The 19,473-nt window shown below is 33.6% G+C and overlaps 1 protein-coding gene across 6 annotated transcripts in view; it reads right to left on the bottom strand.

Moving 5' to 3' along the window:
• GULP1 (GULP PTB domain containing engulfment adaptor 1) overlaps positions 1–19,473 on the bottom strand; it is a 253,310-nt gene that overhangs the window by 16,079 nt on the left and 217,758 nt on the right. For 4 of the 6 annotated variants that reach the window (XM_064484972.1, XM_064484971.1, XM_064484974.1 and 1 more), the window contains 4 exons: positions 16,411–16,548; positions 8,658–8,774; positions 8,380–8,403; positions 7,882–7,974 (listed from right to left, as the gene is read on the bottom strand). In XM_064484972.1, the coding sequence (XP_064341042.1) occupies positions 7,882–7,974; positions 8,380–8,403; positions 8,658–8,774; positions 16,411–16,548 (372 nt within the window). The remainder of the gene's footprint in view (positions 1–7,881; positions 7,975–8,379; positions 8,404–8,657; positions 8,775–16,410; positions 16,549–19,473) is intronic. The other 2 variants (XM_010991800.3, XM_010991818.3) reach the window with 1 other exon arrangement.

Raw genomic sequence — 19,473 nt, 5'->3', positions numbered from 1 at the left:
AGAGGCCTTGGCCAAGGGCCTCCAACAAGGCCTCTGAATGAAGGCAGCTGGGCGAGGAGGCAGCTATGCACGAGAGTGGGCCGGCCTGGGTGGTGAAGGGGGCTGAGTCCCTGACTGCAACTCCTCCATGTGCTGCACTAAATCTGGGGTGGCTTGGGCAGCTTTCCCCCCATGAGTCTTGCCTCGAAAAGCCTTTGTAACTTTGCAGGGCCTGGTAGATTTGGCCTGGAGCCAGACTTCTCAGCTATAAGTCACACTGCAGAGATCTTCCAGCACTAATAGGACTTGGAGGCAGCCAACACAAATCTGGCTTTTGATAAACCTCATGGTGAAATGTTGTAATGAAAATTATGGTTAGGAGAACCAACAAGTTTGAAAGAAGTCTTTAAATTAGGAGTTACCTCCTCACACATTTCAGGAAGCAGAGGGGAAACAAGGCAGTGAGTAAACAAGTAAACAAGTAAAGTGAGATCTAAGTTGAGGAAGGAATTCAGTAAGGAAGCAAATCTCTGATGGTCTGAATTTATACTTTATCACTATTAATATGTATATATAATTATGTAATTATTGCTTTCTCTATTGATCTTTATAGTGATCTACGTAAAGATATATATACATGTATATGTGTATGTATGTAAATTTAAAATCCATTTTATAGTCTACATAGTTCACTGTGTAATTCTGTAATTACACCTTTTATTTAATTATAGGTAACAACTGTAAACTTGTGGACAAAATTTTGTTTTTCTAAAATACTCTGTACTACATTAGAGTACTTGATATGTAATAAACTATCAATGAATATTTATTGCCTAATTTACACTACAGCCTTTTTTTAAACTTAAACTATAAATTGGTAAGAATGTGTATCCTAAATTTGACACAACATTGTTAAATGATTATAAATCAATAAAAAATGTTAAAAAAAAGTCTATCCTTAAAAAAAAAAAAAAAGAAAGAAAAAGAATGTCTATCCTGAGTAAAGCACAAAAGATACCCAGTGGAAGTTGTCCTTGGTATCACTTGGCTTATAACATAAATGGGAATATTTTATGTTGTTTTACGACTTGTATAGACCGAAAATCTTTACCAAGTGTCTCAGCACAAAATGAAGGCCAAAATAACCTAACTTAAAAGTGTTATGGTGTTTTATCGTGGTGTTAATAATATGCATTCTAATTCCTCTGAAAAGGGACACTTACACAAACGAAGAATGTATGTAATATAAAAATAATCAAGTATTTGAATACCCCAACTGAGAGGTATTTTCACATTCAGAATGGTCAAGCGGGGATAGCAATCAAGAGTTTTGGTAGCTAAAGTTTAAGACTCTAATACTATCTGACTATTACAAGTTGCCTTTGGGTCATCAGTAATCTAGATTGGTCACCTGGGGTTTTTTGTTTGAGTCACACAGGTCTTTAAAATATTGATTCAGTTCCTTGCAAGCTAAGAGCTTATACATTAAAATCCAGAGTTTGAGAAGTTAAAAAATCTAGAATGTGGGCTCACGAAGATGCATCAAAATAACTAACTGTTGTTTAGTATTTGCTGGATCTGTTAAATTGGCGTATGCTTTCTGATCCCTCACCACTGCAGCATGCCCATTTCCTACATCCATGCCACAGCCTGGGCTCTGCTGACATTTGAGTCTGTGATCCTAATTTAGAAAAAATTTAAGTCAAGGAATTAGATGTTTCATCTGATTCCTTATAAGAGTGAAATCTAAGCCTAGCATATTTAGGCCTATTAAATAAGAATAAGAACATGTAAATAAAGCCCCTATGACATACAGTGGCATTTTTGGCACTGGATAAATATTTGAGCGATGTCTCTAAATTTAAGGGTCCAGGAATTAGTCATTTTTTAACCTTCCATTTTTAACTGGTTGAAATATTTATTTTTTTTTAAGAAATTAAACACATAGTTCAGATGAAAACAGTCTGATATTTTTATGATGGGCCTTCTGTCGGTATTTTGACAGATGGCTAGAAACCAAAATTTTGGGACTTTCCTACAGAAGTTTATGGCACTACTGTTTAACTAACCCTTTTATGCTCACAGTTCTAAGTGCTTTGGTTTTTAGGAAGGTGCACAGCTTCTGAATTATTACACTAAGGGGAATGAGGAATTCTATGCTCAACAACTACATGTTAATGATGCAGAAGTTGTTAGGTTATTAAGACATATTAGTAATGAGTCCTTGTATTTGAGCTTCACAGCTGTTGCAGTTTTATAGCTCTTTCAGTAAGTAGGGGCTTGGTACCTCAGGCCATAGTGAATACTTCAGCCCTGAGCTTTGCTAAATATGACGACAATGATGAAATGTCATAAAAGGGTTTGAATCCTATCAGATAATGTTGAGTACATTTAGGCAACAATAAAAAAAACTGGATTAGCGATTAAATGCTTCTGTGATAATATTTATAGAAATATTAGAATGATACCAAAATTTTATTTAATGCTGTTAATTGTTTCAGCAATACAAACCTCCAAAGACCCTTTTAAAATGTAAAACAAATAATTTTAAGATTAAAATATGATTTATCATAATTATTAAAATAGTAGAAATTTAAAATTCTACTTAGAACTAAATTTAAAAAGTAAATTATTTAAATTTATATTTTAAATCTAGATGCCTAAATGAAATTCTTCCAGATAAAAAACTGGGTAGATTATGAAAAACACTAAATATGGGGAAATATAAAGGCAATGCAAAATGTCCTAGCAAATCCTTCCATACTGCCATGTTGATTCATTCTTTTGAAGTTCACTATCAATGGCACGTTTGCAACATCACTTTTTATATAAGCTTTAAAAGTAACCACTTCTAGAATTTAGAATTTATAGCACTAGATATGCTATTTTTTTCAGACTTCTAATTACAAAGTTTGGTTATATTGGTCTCTTACCTGTAAGACCTATATATTCTTACAAGAATCTTGCAAGATAAATGGATGTCATCACCTACATATCCCAAAGAAGAAAACTGGAACAAGGAGAGATTAAGTGACTTAATTAGGTACTCACTGCCAGAACTGGAATGAAATATATTTTTCTTCCCATTATACAAGGTTTATTTCTTTAGAACCATCATTTGTGCAAGTAACCATGGTGAAAGTGAAGTTGTGAACCAGGCATCATTTTCTTCTGGGAAACACATGCTTTTGAATCAATGTTCATGTTTAAAATTTCTATCTTTGTTTAAAGATTCACATTTGGTTTGTTGTGTAATTGAGTTTTCACAATCTCCTCTTGTCCATCTTGACTTCAATAGTAGTTGAGAAAACACCAGAGGAAGATAAACAGGTGGTTTTATTTACCCAGGATGAAACACACATTTTAGGTTATAATTTGTCCTATCAAGTCTAATCAGTGGCCACGCAGTTGATTATGTAAAGGTAGAATTTTATCCAGTAACACTTGGTTTAATTGAAAGGGAGACATTTATTTTAGTCAGCAATAGAAAGTTCAGTATGTCTTAGGACTACAATTCTATTCATTTAACTTCCTGGCGATAGTCAGATTTGGTTAAAACCTTCTATAGCTAGAAAAATAAAATGTAAGCATCCGGACGCAAGAATCAAGGAGAACAATTTGATTTAACTTGCTATGCCCACATCTTACAATGGAACAATCTTCTGGAGGCGTTCATAAGGCTAGGAGGGCAGAATAAACCCTTTTTTCTGATATAAATACAGAAAGCACTGCCATGTGAATGCAATAAATGGAAATCAGATTGTCCCCAGATAATTAGTACCAAATGGTGGAAAACCCAACCTCTAATCTATTGCCAAACCACTAGAGCACAGCAGAAAGCAAACAGCACAGTCAAGTAACGGAAATTTCTCAGTGTATCTAAATGACTATAAAATACGGACCCAATTTCTAAAACCAATGAAAAGATTTCCACAATTTCAGTGTGATACAGCAGTATGTATTATGGATTCTATCAAAGGTTATTTCATGTCAGAAAAGGAACCTGTGACTGAATCATTCAAGTGGTATTTAGGAGACCTGTAAACATTCTGCTTGTTAAGAACAAGTGAAAAAAATGTCAATTTAGACATAAAATAATGAAAAATAGGAGTAACCCTTCATTCATTATGCATATGAAGAATTGGTTTTAAGTGATAAAATATCTAAGAGATATATACTAACAATACATATTTTTATAGTTAGAAATGTCTTTTAATTTTAATACTGGGCAAAACAAAAAAAGTCTCTTGTTTTCCTTAACTAGAACTGAACTACTCTATAACCTCACACTGACTTTATACTGGATGCATGAACTAACACAATAAACGATAGTCCCATAGTCCAAATGATGACAGAAGAAGAGCAGACTTTTAAACTCACGTACTGTGTCATGAGGCCAGATCTCTTCCTTGGAATCCAGATTTGTATACCCAACCATTTGTATACCCAAACATCTCCAGTTGGCTGTCCAGTAGGCAGAATTAACATGAGCAAAAGTGAAATCCTGATTGTTCATCATTCACCTTCCCTAAGTCTATTTTGGAAAATGGCACCACCACCCAGATGCTCAGGATAAAGCCCTCAGGGACAATCTTGACCCCTCTTTTATTCTACAGTCCACATCCACTCCATCAGTCAATCCAGCAAGTTCTACATCCAAAATATATCAAGCTGTATACATCATCCCAACTGACAGAACCCTAGGCCAGTCTACTCTTCTCCATCTCCCAGACTACCGAGATATCCTCCTAGACAGTTTGAGGGACTTCATTTTGGCTTATTTACAGCCATGGTGCATATAGCAGCCAGATGATCCCCAAATCCCCTGTTTAAGTAACTTCTTACTTGAATCAAAGGAAATGAAACAAAACAAAACAAAACAAAACAAAACAAAACAAATAACATCCAAAAAAACATGGCCTATAAAATTTAGCTTCTGATTCTCTCTCCAATTTTTTTGGTCTCCTGGTCACTATGCTCTAGGCACAAAGGTCCTTGCTACTATTTTCTGCCCTTTGTATTGAATAACTTTTTCTCATTCAGGTCTCAATTTAAATGGTACTTTCTCAGACAGGGCTTCCAAGATCACTGTTTCTAAGCTCCCAGTCATTCTCTTCAATTCTACTCTTTTATGTTATTCACAGCATATATAAGATCCAAATTTCTAAATTTATTTATTCATTTACATATGGGTTTATTAATCTCCCTCCCTTTCCCCATGCTCTGTAAATTTCACAGCTGAAATTCATACAACACAGAAGTGTTTGGCAGGCAACCACCTAAGAAAAAGCAACCTCTCCTGAGGGTGCCTCTGAAGAGACCGGAGAAATGCATCTACGGTCGCACCTACACAGCGACTTAGATGAAGAACAAAGGTTCTCCATCTGGAACATTCCACTCAACAGGGCCTCACATTTTAAACCTATGATTTAACATGGAGTAAAAGGATCAGCATCTCTAACACCGAGATTTCTTATTAGAAGATCCGATTCTTTGCACCATTGCTCTACGCAACAGAAACAGCTTTAACTTTGGACCTCTTACTCGGGAGATGGCCTGTGATCTTTTGGTTATCTAGTCAAATTGTACCAAAAATGTTTCTTTTAGTTTTCTGATTCTTCCCATAACTGACTTTATCTGCTATTTTGTCACACACTGATAAGAGCACCCTTATCAGTAATTTACATTATTTTCACTTTCTACATGATTTTTAATGCCACAAAAACACCCAAATTCCATTCCTACATTTGTTCTCTTTGTTCCCACTTCTCAAAGAGACTATTTTAAAGCAAAAATTAGCGATAAATCTTCTGTTTTACTTTGACCAGCAGTTGCCTGATGTGGACTATATCGTGTTTGACCCGTAAATCCTGGTATTTCAGAATATTACTGCGTTAAGTGTTTATTTTTAGGAATCAAATTTTAACATTAAATAATTTATAGAAAATTGAACCAACTCTGAATTGGAATGTTTTGTACAGCAAAAGGGTTACCTCTGTGTGACTTAAGAAAATCTGGCTCCCACTAGGATTAAGACCTATTTGGGGCTGGTCACGTGTGAAGAGGCATCTGTCCTGGGGGTTCCTCTAACCATTACACACTGAAAACTCATGGAGAATCTGAAGCCAAATTAACCCTATATAACAAACCCACCTACATTGTAATTTCAATGCACATAATGGGATTCATCATTTACTTCAATGTTCTTCAATTAATATATTAATTGCTGCCCCTAATCCTTTAAACAAGCTGCTGAAAACTTTAGCAATTTTGAAGCATTCTATCCTTCAGTCCTCTGAAAGCAAAACAAACAAAACCTACAGAATCTCACTTCCAGAGTTATAAGTCCAAGAAGCATTTGCTGTGCATTAACGTTGCTTTGAGTTTGTCTCCAAAATGGTGATGGATCTTATTTTTATTCCTTTGTAAACACAAAGACTGAAATAAAACTACTTTTCAATGCAAAGAATTCCAGCAAAAACTACCTTTTTAAGACTGCTTGGAAAAGTAACTTCCCTTTCATTTATCTTTATATTCCTAATTTGTTTCATGGGATGGCTTAGAAAACTTTCAACAAGACCTCAAAAAAGTGTCGCTCTATTTTGGGACTGAAGGTTGAAGAGTTTGAGCTGATGCTCTGTTCCTTAGGGTAGGGAAGACAAGAAAAAAATCATAACCTGGATTAGAAGCGAATAATGATGGTAGTAAAGAGGAAAAACAAGGAGGAATATTATAATAAAGCCAGAACCTGAAGAGGAGGATCCGGCATCTCACTGTGCAGAACAAGTACACAGGAACACTGGAGATTCATTTCCAATCTCTCCACCTTGGCCACTGTCACCAACTATATGCCAAGCAATGGAAATGCCAACCATTTCAGTGTGGAAGATGGCAAAGTGTGAGTTCAGAAGAAAATAAGTTTTCTGACCCATTCCCAGGGTACAGCAAATTTAAAACCCTAACTGCAACTTCTTGAAGCATTGTTCACGGTGATGAATTGGTGAAATATTCTAGTACTAGATATATATCTATATATATGAGTTTTCATTGAGTTAGCCTAGAGATTGAACCAAAATTGACTTGCAAATAAAATTTTTCAACAAAAATTCTTTTCAGAAGTTTGTAAATGCCATAATTGTGTTTTAGTATAATGCCAAAAATTATATATAAAAATGTTTAGATGCAAAGTAAAATATATACTTTAACAGAGAATATCAGTAGTACTGATGATTTTAATAGAAAAAAATTCCTAAGTATATATTACCTGGAAAAAAATATTAACTTTTAAATTCCATTGCCCTCCAAAAACTTCCCTTAAGCCAAAATCACAAAATAATGGCATCGTATGTGGTAGTGGAAAAAGATTTCAAATCTATGCTAAACCAAAAGTAAATAATTTAACTACAGATATACTAAGAGTTGTCTGCAGAGATTACCACTGATTTTAGTGTCTGAAATATAACTGTGTCACTCCCAGTAGGAATCCTTGCTATGAAATAAGAAACCAATTTGATTTTGTTAACAGTCCAACATCTATAATGAAGTTCAGCACTCCAAGGGTAGACTGGCCCAGGTCACTGAATCTAACTTCAGTAAATAATAATCAATTGGAATGAAAGAGAGGCTACATGGCACAAAGAGGAAAAGACCAAGTCGAAGGCTGAATTATTTTAGAAAAGAGGAAAGAGCAACATGGAAAAACAACTCCGATCTGAGCTACCTATGCAATTCTAATGTTTTAAATTACTCTTATTTAGCATCTTTCATCTTTATTCACGTTTAGTTTAAAATTGCTGATCCCAGAGTATTATTTGAAATATTGAAGAACTGATGATCCAGACATGTTTTATCACCATGAAATCTTGTGTCTAAGGAAACGATGCACATTTTCTATATACTTACTGGAGATGTTGATACTTGGGTTATTCTCAACTGGTTTTCCAAATCTTGTACTTTGTTTTTAAGCTCCATATTTTCTGTTTCTAAGTCTTGAATCTAAAAAGCAAGTGATTATTGAATAATCTTTAGAAATTTATTCTTGGAAAATATTGGCTGTTATATTGGCTACATTCATGAATAGAACTTCATATCATTTAAAAGTTTAATATATTCTTTTGTGCACAGGGAGAAATGTATTTGATAAAGCTTCAGCTATATTATAGAATTCTAGGTCACCAGAGGATATATTATTAAATTTAAAATACGTTTTTATGTGAGTGCAAATTTCATGTTCCTAATACCTCATTCTCTGTGTTTTCTTGCAGCACTGTGCAATCTGTACCCATAATCTTGGAGTATAACCGCAAGACAGTGAAACTTGCTTATGATGATTTTGAAGAGAGTGGAGAAAGGGTATAATTTAATTATAAAGGAATCTGATCTGCATGGGAAACCACTTACCCAGCATCTGCTGCTTCTGCTGCTCTGATCCCCATGAGAAGCATCAGGAAGTGAAGCAAAGTCACATGAGAACACTAAGTTCTTGTGGGAATTCAATATAAAATGGTTAAAAACTGTGCAGGGGACCAGGAATGAAAAATTATAGGGACACAGTGAAAGCAGTTCCAATCAGTGTGGGGGAAATTTAATGGCAGGCCTTCTAAATTTGTTTGATGATATGCAAGTTTCCCTGTACTTACATCACATAAATGTGAAAACAACAAGCTTAGTTTACTCACTCTTTTCTGTAACCCTGCAATCTGTTTTCTCGTTTCAACATCTTTTCCTCCGGATTCTAGAAATTTCCTGTATGCCAGGTCAAATGCTTGGCCGATTGTTAAAGTTATCTCTTCAGCCTTTGTAAAAACCAAACAAAGAAGATTTGCACTTTAATAATAATATTCCAGACTATTTGAATCAAGAAAAACATTCACATGAGGTTCTTCAAAAGGGCCATGTCATGTCTAGGGGTAGAGATGTAGTAAACGAGCAGAGTAGTCTATGCTAACATAATAATCCAGTGCCTACCCATTCACAGCATAAAAAAAAAATGTTTTGGCAATTAAATGAATAGCCGTTGAAGCTGGAAGCGAGTCCTTTTCACCTTCTCATCTCTTTTATCATAGCATTTTTCCCTACTTTCTTATCTTTCCTTCCTCAAATATTTAGTGCCTATTAATTGAAAGCATAGCGCCAACTGCAGTTTTCTTGTTGCTTTGCTACTTATTTCTTTTTCTTAGTGAGGAGGGTTTGTTCAAGCTGACAGGTAATTTGAATGAGGTGGGCTGGGAGGTGTCTGTGGAAAACCTGAGGTATGCCCTCTCCAAATGGAGCGACCGCTACTCAGTTCCAATTCATTGCTGGCTTGTGGAAACAAGCAATTCCAACCCAGAGTTGTCAGATTTCAAATATGTGAGATGAAGTCACAGATCTGAATTTTCACATGGAAAGCTCCCAATTTTAAACGATAGTAAACAATGTTTTTGTAAAACCATGACGATTGAACAAAACGTATCTGCCATCTGAATTTGGCCTCCTCAACAATTGACAATCTCTGGTCTATTAACTAGAAACTGCCACAAATATCCTAAGGCCACCAGCTCATTCCTTTTCCATTCATATCTCAGCTGATATCACAGGGTCTTACTGGGAAGAGTGTAAACACTGAATAAAGATCTATTTACCTTATTACCATTATAAAGAAGTTTAGTACAGGCATTAATTGATTTAATGCACCAAATATTTCATATTTAACTATAAGACCTCCAGATGACATAACAACTGGTGGCAATATTAAATCTTGAACATGCCAGACTTTCCTGTTAGGGAAACCCTACTGCAAATCCTAAAATTTTGTGATATCCTATGTACAATCTAAATTGAAAATATGCTTTATTAATAAAGTTTAGATTACTTAAGACATCATTATCTTTTATAGTTCACTCTTTGTTTAAAAAGGCCGTTAGCCATAACAAATATTTATAGTGTTTAACCCAGTTAACTAAAAAATGCAGAATATATGCCTGAAATTATATATGAGGACTATTTGTCTTTAAAAAAAAAGGAGGAAAAGAAAATAGCTACATTAAAGAATGCTAAATAATACTAAATAAATGAAAATGAGTTCAATGTGTCCTCTTAATAAGACAATGTGTTATCCTCAAATACTCAAGGTGTACAGGAGACTCATTTAAATGGTAGCATTGTTGACTGGTAACTAATAACATTTGACCTCATTACTAATTATTTGTTAACAATAATAACTTTTTAAAAGCCATATTCTCCTTTTTTTGATGATAAGACATATCTTTTTAATTAAGAGCATTTATCTCCCTGGTAAGTATTCACCAAATATTACCTCACTTGGTTCTCATCATGATTCTTTGAGGTGAGAATTATTATCCCCACAATACTTAAGCAACTGCAATTCTATGAAGTTGTATAATTTCCCTAAAGTCTCACAGAGAACCTGGATTCAAATCCAGAATATCTGACTCTACCAGTTTCACACTTTTGGGGAGTAGGAGATGACATTTATATACAATGAAATGCAGATCATAATTGTACAATCAGATGTGTTTTGATAAATGTATATACCTATATAACACCATATAATTAAAGACATAGAATATTTCTGTCATCCGTGAAAGTTCTCCTGTGCCTACTCCTAGTAAAATCACATTTCTGTGGTAACCATTGCTCTAATTTCTACCCCCATGGGTGAGTTTTGCCTGTTCGTATATCTATAAAAATGAGCACTACAGTATATATTCTTTGTTTTCTTTTTTAGTTTCTGAGATGTTATATGTGTTGTTTGTTTTATTGTTGATTAGTATCTCAGTGACTATACCACAATGTTTTCCATCTGTCTATGGAGGGACATTTGTGGTGTTCTCAGTTCTTAGTTATACATAAAGCTCTTACAAACGTTCTTATAAAATCTTGTTGTGGACATGTTTTCATACCTATGGATAAATACCTAGGATGGAATTGCTAAATCTTAGGATGAGTCTATGTTTAGCATTCTAAGAAACTGCCACACTGTTTTCCAAAGTAGCGTCACCATTTTACATTCCCACCAACATTAAGAAAGTTCTAGTTGCTCCACATTCTCATCAACATCAGATATAGACAGTCTTTTTAACTTTGTTTTTCACTGGATGAGTAATGCTAAAACTAAGTGTTTTTAATTTGAATTTCCCTTTTGAACAATTCTATTAGCCCGGTTTCATGTAATCATTGGCCTTTGTTATATTTTCATTATGAACTCCCTGTAGAAGACAGTTTCCTGCCCACTTGTATTAGGTTTTTTTTTGTTCTGTTTTGTTTTTTTTTTTTGCCTTTTTAGATATTTAATTCTCTACATACTCTGGATACAAATTCTTTTTCAGATGTGACTTGCCATTTCACTTTGTAATACCTTTTATAAATTAACAGAAAATTTTTATTTTTCATTAACTCACACATTTTGTCTTATGTTTAGTGTTTTTGAGGTCATCCTAAGATACCAGTATCTACTCAAAGTTCATAAAGAGATTCTTCTACATTTAATGGAAATTTCTTAGCAGACTTTAAAAGATTCTACTTTTACATCTATAATCCATCTGAAATTATTTTTATGTAGAGTTAATTTTTAATTATTCTTTTTTCACATATTTGGCTAGTTGTTCTAATACCAGTTGTCAAATACTTCCTTTCTCAATTGAATTGTCTTGTCACATTTGTGGAAATATCAATTGACCATACATGTGTGGATATTTTTGGCCTCTACAATGTAGTTCCTTTATTATTTAGCTATCATTACATCAATATCACTTGACCCTATAAGTTTCTTTAGAGTACATTGTGGAATCAGGTAAACTGTGTCTTCTAACTTTGGTCTTTTCTTTCAAGAATAATTTTTCTGTTCTATACTGTTTTATATTACTATATTAAAAACAACTTTTCAACTTCTATTAAAAATCCCAGTTTGATTTTGACAAGAATCATACTGACTATATAGAACAATTTAGTGCAACTGACCTCTTAACTAAATTGAGCGTTCCAACCTATTAATATGGTATCTCTCACCCATTATTTTAGGTCTTCTTTAGTTTCTGCAATATTTTGTAGATTTCAGTATATCTTCTTTAAAAATCCTAATTATTTCACGTTTGTTGATGCTATAGTAAATAGATTTTTCTTTTTTTATAGTAGACAAAAAATCAATTTTGTATATTAACCTTGTATCCTGTGCTTAAATTTGCTTCCAAATTATAGCAATTTTGTAGATTTTACAGAATTTTCTTTGTAGAAATTCATATTACACCTGTGAAAAAAAGATAGTTTTACTCTTTTTCCAATTTCATGTCTTTTGTTTCTTTTTCTGACTATTCACCAGCTAATGTATTTTGTTTTTAATTTTTCCTTACTCTAACTTCTTAAAGTCAAGGGCATGATTACTTTTAATCTTTTTATCTTTTTTCATAGGAGCATTTAAAGCTACAAATATCCCTCTGAGCACTGCTTGAAATGTCTTTTACAAACTTTGATGTTGTATTTTGTTGCTATTCAGATAATATTCAGATAACTGAACATTTTTTTTCTGCCATTCCAAACCTGATGTTAAACTTTTTTTTTTAGTTATTCTATCTAACCATTTAATTATTTTTTTATATTTCTATGCTAAAATTTGCATGTTTACTTATTACTACTTTCTTTTTCCTTTAATTACCCTGAATATATGTAAAACCAGTATTAAAGTCTTTCAGCATTACAGACAAATTTAAAGTTTCCTTTAGCTTTTAACCTTAATTTTGGCCTCCTCCAGTTTTCATGTAAGTAATAACTATAATTTGCTTTGTCATTCTGGATATTATTGGTTTTGCATATATTTACATATACATGTTTACATATGCTCCAAGGGAATAATAATACTAAAATCTGTTTATAAGAGCAACTTGTAAGTCTAAAATTCCTCATTATATATCTTGCCAATCTTAACTAAAATTGTGTTACTTTTACAATCCGTGTGATACTTCCTTCCCATCTTCATGGCTTCTAATAAGAAATACACTGTAATTTGAATTGATTTTCTGCTTTAGGTAAGGACTTTATCTCTTGCTACTTTCAAGGTTTTTCTGTCTTTAGTTTTCAGAAATTTGACTGTATATGTGTAGAATTAACTTGGGTTTATCCTGTCTGGACTTCATTCAATTTCTTCAATCTATAGGTTTATGTCTTTTGCCAAATTTGGAAGTTTGCAACTATTATGTCTTCAAGTGCTTTTTCAAGGCCACCTTTTTTTTTTTCTCTCTTTCCTAATGACACATAAATAATAGATATTTTGTTGTAGTCCCACAGGTTTCTGATTTTTTTTTGTAGTGTTTTGTGTATATGCCTACGTGAGCGTGTGTATGTGTGTGTGTGTGTGTGTGTGTGTGTGCATTCACATGTGTATACTTATTATCTCTGCATTGTTCAGATTGGGCATTTTCTATTATTTTTCAATATTCCAGGTTGCTGATTCTTTCCTCTGTCCTCTCCTTTCTGCTATTGAGCCCATACATTGTGTTATTTATTTAGTTGTATTTTTCAGTTCCAATATTCCCAGTTGGGTTTTCTTTTTATCATCTATTTCTTTGCTTAGATTTTCTATTTCTTAGAAGACACTGTAATTTTTAATTTGTTTCAAGTGTGATTGTAACAATTTATTTCATTATTTTTATGACGGCTCTTTTAAAATTTGGTAATTCTAATGTCTGTCTCATCTCAGTGTTGAGATATATTGGTCATCTTTTTTCACTTAGTAAGATTTTCTAATTCTTGATGTGGGGAGTGATTTTCAATTGAATCTTGGATATTCTAAATACTATGAGACTCTAGAATTATTTAAACTCTGACACAATTCGAGTAGGGGAATGGGAACGGGAGAGCACTGCCTCAGTACTGCCTGGTGGGGAAGGAAGTTCAGCTTCCTCGCTTGGCCTCTCTTCACTGTTGCTTAGCAGAGCTGGGCACTGTAGCTCCCCACATTATCCTCACTGTCACCATGGAGGGAGACTCATTAATATGATAATGTTAATTAAGCAGTGAATTCCAGTCTTGTGGCATACTAGGACAGGTATCATCTACTTTCAAACTCTCAACAATTTCAGAGAAGTATTGAAAGGATAAAATATAACGAGTAAGTAAGACAAAGCCCCTGGAACAGAGCTCCCTCAAGCCCCCAAGGTCACAGTTACGGGAGTAATACAGCATGGCTGAACAAATGCTGCAATGGCAATCTAATGTCTTAAATTTTAACCCTGATCCTGTTATTATCTAGCTTTGTAACACTGGGAAAGGCACTCAAGTGGGCTTTGGTTTCTTAAAATAAGAGGAAAGAGTGGTGCCAATTGGGTCATAATTTATTTTCCTGTTTTGATTAGAGAGGATAGTATTTCAAAAATTTTACATACATAGAAAATCAATTTTATAAATACAGACATTGTTATAAGTAGAGCAAATAAAATCTTGAGGTAAAAATGATATAATGAGACTTTGAGGAAACACATCCTCTTTAAGCTAATTAAAGTGATGCCAACTTACAGTTGAAGTGATAACTTGGAACCTTGCTTTTCAAAGCTCAGTCTTCCATCTACCTGAAGCAAAATCACTTGGTGAACTTGCAAAATCTAGATTTCCTCAGCTCTAGCCCCAAGTCAATATGAACATATTTTTTTGAAGTGGAAATGAATGAGCTGTATTTTAAAAGGTCTTCCTTATGAATATTATGTACACTAATGATTGTGAGCCACTGCAGTAGGATTCAAGAATACATTTTTAACTTTTAAGAAAAATAAAAAGAAAAGCTAATAGGCTATATCTGGAGAGTTAACGGGTTATGGAATTGAAATTTTGGAAGTCAATTACAAATTATGATCAGGGAGAAATAGAGTCTATACTCTGAAAACAATAAAACTACATGGGAATTCTGGCAAGCTCATATATTAAATAATCATATAACAAATTTGATGGAGGTCAAAGAAAGATAAAACATGTGACATATAGCCATAAGATGGCTAATGTTTTAATGGACTTGGTTTACGAATATTTCACAGGACCCTAAAGAAGTTTATTCCTCTGTGTAAACAAGGAAGCAGAACAACTGAATTTTCTGCTTGCTGTAAGTGATAAAAGGTTATAATATCTTACACATAGAAGATATTCAACAAATATCAACTTTAATCTCCTCAAACGCCTGCAAGCAATCATGGTTAAGAAGCACTTGGAACATTAAATATAATGCATTCATTTAATAGAATAAATTTCAAAACAACTTAAACTTCATAAAAATACCATACTGTTCACATAATGTTGCCTTATGTGGATAAGCATATTTTTCTGATGAGATGTTTCATAATGTTCATCAAATTCTCAAAACATATTATGATGCCAAGTAGCCTAGCACATTAGTTTGCCTTTTTAGAGAACTATAGTTTAAAAGTTACAGATAACTTGCTCTATCTTTTGTACATTTGTCTGCATAGTCTTTTCTTTACGGAAAAAATTCATTGAGCATTTATTGTCCACCTGATGTAGGAGTTACATGGACAAATAAACAAGTATTTGTTCTCAAGAAGCTCACATACTGAAACCAGAGAAACAAATTACATAATGATAATAATATTTTTCACAGTGTGAAAAGTGTGCAAATAAGTTTCTTCTTGTCTAAGGCAATCAGGTTGTTGAGGTTTGATGTTCTTCCTCAATTAAAGCCATCAATGGCTACAATGTGTGCTTGGAATTCACATCTTGTATTTTATAACTGGACCTCAGCTAGGTTATAATTAGCGTTAGCTTATGCTTATAGTCAAGATACAAAGTTTTCCTTCAGATTCCAGATGATTAAAGAACTGTTACAGAACTCAACTTCGGAATTCCCTAATTGTTCTTACTTGCTAAGAACTTTAGATTGTATTTACAAGCTCACACATACACACTCACACAGGCACATACACACACATACAATTCTATCACCTTTCATGATACTGTTTTCTGAATAAGTAAAATCAAGGACGAGGTTTTTCAAAACACTGAAGATTTGTTTGAAGACCCTTACAGATTTCATTTCCTGGAGTTTAAAATGTTTATTTTCATCAGATCTATCATATTCCAGAAAAAAAATACTTTGTTCAACATTACCTTTTTGCATTATATGTATATTAGTAAATCATATTTGAGTTTAAAATAAGAAATAAATTAGATGTTGTAAGAGAAATAAACATATATAACATTAGCAAGCATGACGTTCTAAGAAAAGAAATTTGCATGCAAGCCCGTGCCTGTGAACATGAGAATTTAGTTAGGGATGAAATCCTGAAGCATATTCTCATGACAGGATGAATCTATTAGTGTAGCTAAGTATTTGCAGACCATACTTATTTCCAAATACCTTACTAATGCAGGAAACAAGACAATTCCTGGCTTGTAAAACAGAACAAACCACCCTAAAACATTTGGCATACTTACACACTTTTCACTGTCAAATACATAACACAAATGTTTATTTGACTCAGAATCTTTACATATGAAAGTGAATATCCTCTTGTCAGTTTTGTCATCTGCACAAAATGATATTCTGTGAAGCTGGCAATTGTGTTGAACTTCCTGTGAACACAGATGAAAATAAACATAGTTGAAGAGATTTTTTTTCCAGTTTCTGAAATACCAGCTGTGCTAATAACATATAGCTTATGAAGCATCATCTGACATATTCTGATTTTATAATTATATACACCTCGAACTTAAACACATATGTAATGGAGATGAACCTCCTGACTCAGGATTAAATTAAACTAGTCAGTTCAGTAGCATTTTGAAAAACATACATGAAAAGAGGATTATGGGCTTCCTGAGCTACAAGGCATCTTCAGAGATTATTACTTTAAACTGGGCAATTTTACTTAGGAGGATACTGGGGTCTAGAGAGATTAAGAAACTTCCACAAGGTTACAGAATTAGTAGAGCACTTTTTAACCAGAACACTCTTCATTTTATCTTACTGCTACTAATATTACAGTTTAAAACATAACTTCATCTGTACACAATGTCATATGAAACATACTACATATTACACATCTTCATGGTAACTCATACACTTGAGTCTTTTTTAAGGAAGATTATCATTGCAACTTCTGTAATGTTTTCCATTGGACCAGTGAATGAAGAAGGTCTACAGAACCAGCATTCAAATTACTGAATCAACCTTGTTAATCAGTAGAAAGATAAATATTGCATATACAGATGTGTGTGTGTGTGTGTGTGTGTGTGTGTGTTTGTGTGCAACTACAGGACCAGTCACTACATCCTTCCAAGTTCAGGGTCTGACATGTCAGCTTGCTGAGATTTTCCTCCATCACTCTGATTCATATTACTGCTCCTCAGACTGAAAATGGATACATAAAATGAGATAAATAGATAAGAGAATTGTCTCTAGCACTGCATTACTTCCTTGCATACAAAACAAACGGTAAGTCCTCAAAGGGTTGATTGCAAGCATGAAAATTAAAACGAGGAAGTACAGTGTAGGGCTGTAATGTTTTCGTCATTACCAGATAGCCTGATTTATCCATTTAAACAGCAGGAAGGAAAAATGCTCAACTTACTAAGGCTTCTGATGGCTTCTTGTGGTTAGTGCTGAGATGGATAATGAACCCATTTGTCTGAGACTATCCTCCTATACTTTGCCTGATTGACAAGTCTCCTCCTCACTGACATGTTTTTTTGTTTTACTGTTAACAAAGTGAAACAGTATTCTTCAGCTGCATGGTAGCTCCCAAATACTGACAGCATGTCTACACCAGTTTATTAACTGCATAAACATGTTAATGATAAAGAGGACATGGTGCTATACAATATAGGAAAAGATACATTTTTTTCCATTTATAGGAGAAATTACAAGTAACATGAAAACACATCTTCTACATAGCTGGTGGTGAAACCTACGCAGTCCCTCACTCACTCACCAACCAGTGTGATCACAGAAGGCCTTTGGTTATGACGGTTGGGAATTGTCTTAATTTCTGTTTAGACTTTTACCAAGTCCATGTTAGATGAATATTGAATGAATACTTTAATATATAAATATTTATGCTTAATATATAAATATATAAATATATATTTATTTACTATATAAATATGTAGCAAAATATACATATATTTACTATAAATAAACTTATCTTAGGACCATATTTCATTATTTTTTCCCTTAATTACAACTTATATTCAAAATAAAATAAATTACCGGTTTTTTTTTTCTGGTTCACTCACATCTCTTCAAATAATGGTTCCTAAATACATATCTGTGTTTAGGTTGGCTCAGAGTCACCTGGGAAGTTTTGTTTGTTACAATACAGATACTAAGGCTTGTTCTGCAGATTCTGAATCTGAAAAACCTGGGTGGACTCCAGCAATCAGCATTCTCAGGAGTCTCCTATGGGCACTAATGCCCAGGAGAGTTGGTAATCCCTTATTTAGATTACCTACTTTTTTTTTATGGATTCAAAAAATGGTACATTCTACTATACGTAAAGAGTCGGATACTCTATATTGACGTATAATATGTGAGTAAAGAGTCAGTTGCTTTCTATCCGTATGTAATATAATTGAATTCCACAATCACTCTTCAAGTTCGGTAGGGATAAAAATAATGCTTCTTCCTGGTTAAAAGTTTGGAAAACTTACTTTCTTGGGGAAAAATTCAATAGGGCCTCTTTACAATTAGCTATTAAGTACAGGAAACAAAGACTCTGGGCCAGGGAAGAAAAGGATTGGCATTACTGATTTGGGTAAGGAATACCATGATCAAAGGTCAATAGGCTAATTATACCGAGTTGAAGCCTACCTCCTTGACGCTTTGTAAACGGGGTTTAGGCTGGGAGAGGTATGGAGATTCGACAGTAAAAGTTTCGGGAAGAGGATGATACAGATGACAGGTTGTCAGCAGAAAACTCATTATTATGGGAGTCATTATGGGCAACTCTAGAATCACCAACTGGTACCATTTGCTACATTTGTATTCCCATGATCCCCTTCTGTGTCTCTTTTTACACACATACACACACACACACACACCACATACTGTATCAGTGTTAGTCACCTTGCAGTATCTTTGTCTTGATATTTTGTGCTTTTGTAAAGATGTGCCATTATTAAACTGTCAATTCTAAATGCTAACGATGTTCTCTTTATATACTGTATTTAAGCATATTTGTATTTTCTAAATAATTAAACTTTGTATTAATTACTGAAAAATTGAAGCATTCTAAATGTTCAATAATAGGAGAATGGTTTAGTAGATTATAATTTATAGATTATGGCATTGGTGAAATTCTTATAGCCTAGGATACATTATGGGTAGACTCTTACCAAAACGAATAAGAATGCATGTAGGTGATACATAAAGTGTATTATCATCCTCACATATTACAAGGTGTGCTTTGTCAAGTCCTAAAATCCATGTAAGAAATTTTAATTAATAATAATCACACATGCATACACTCCAAAACAGATCTATATGGTTTAGAAGAAACT

Source organism: Camelus dromedarius, chromosome 4, assembly GCF_036321535.1.
Source record: "Camelus dromedarius isolate mCamDro1 chromosome 4, mCamDro1.pat, whole genome shotgun sequence".
Lineage (NCBI taxonomy): Eukaryota > Metazoa > Chordata > Mammalia > Artiodactyla > Camelidae > Camelus > Camelus dromedarius.
The sequence above is the reverse complement of the archived record's forward strand: the minus strand, read 5'-3'. Positions and strand labels throughout refer to the sequence as shown.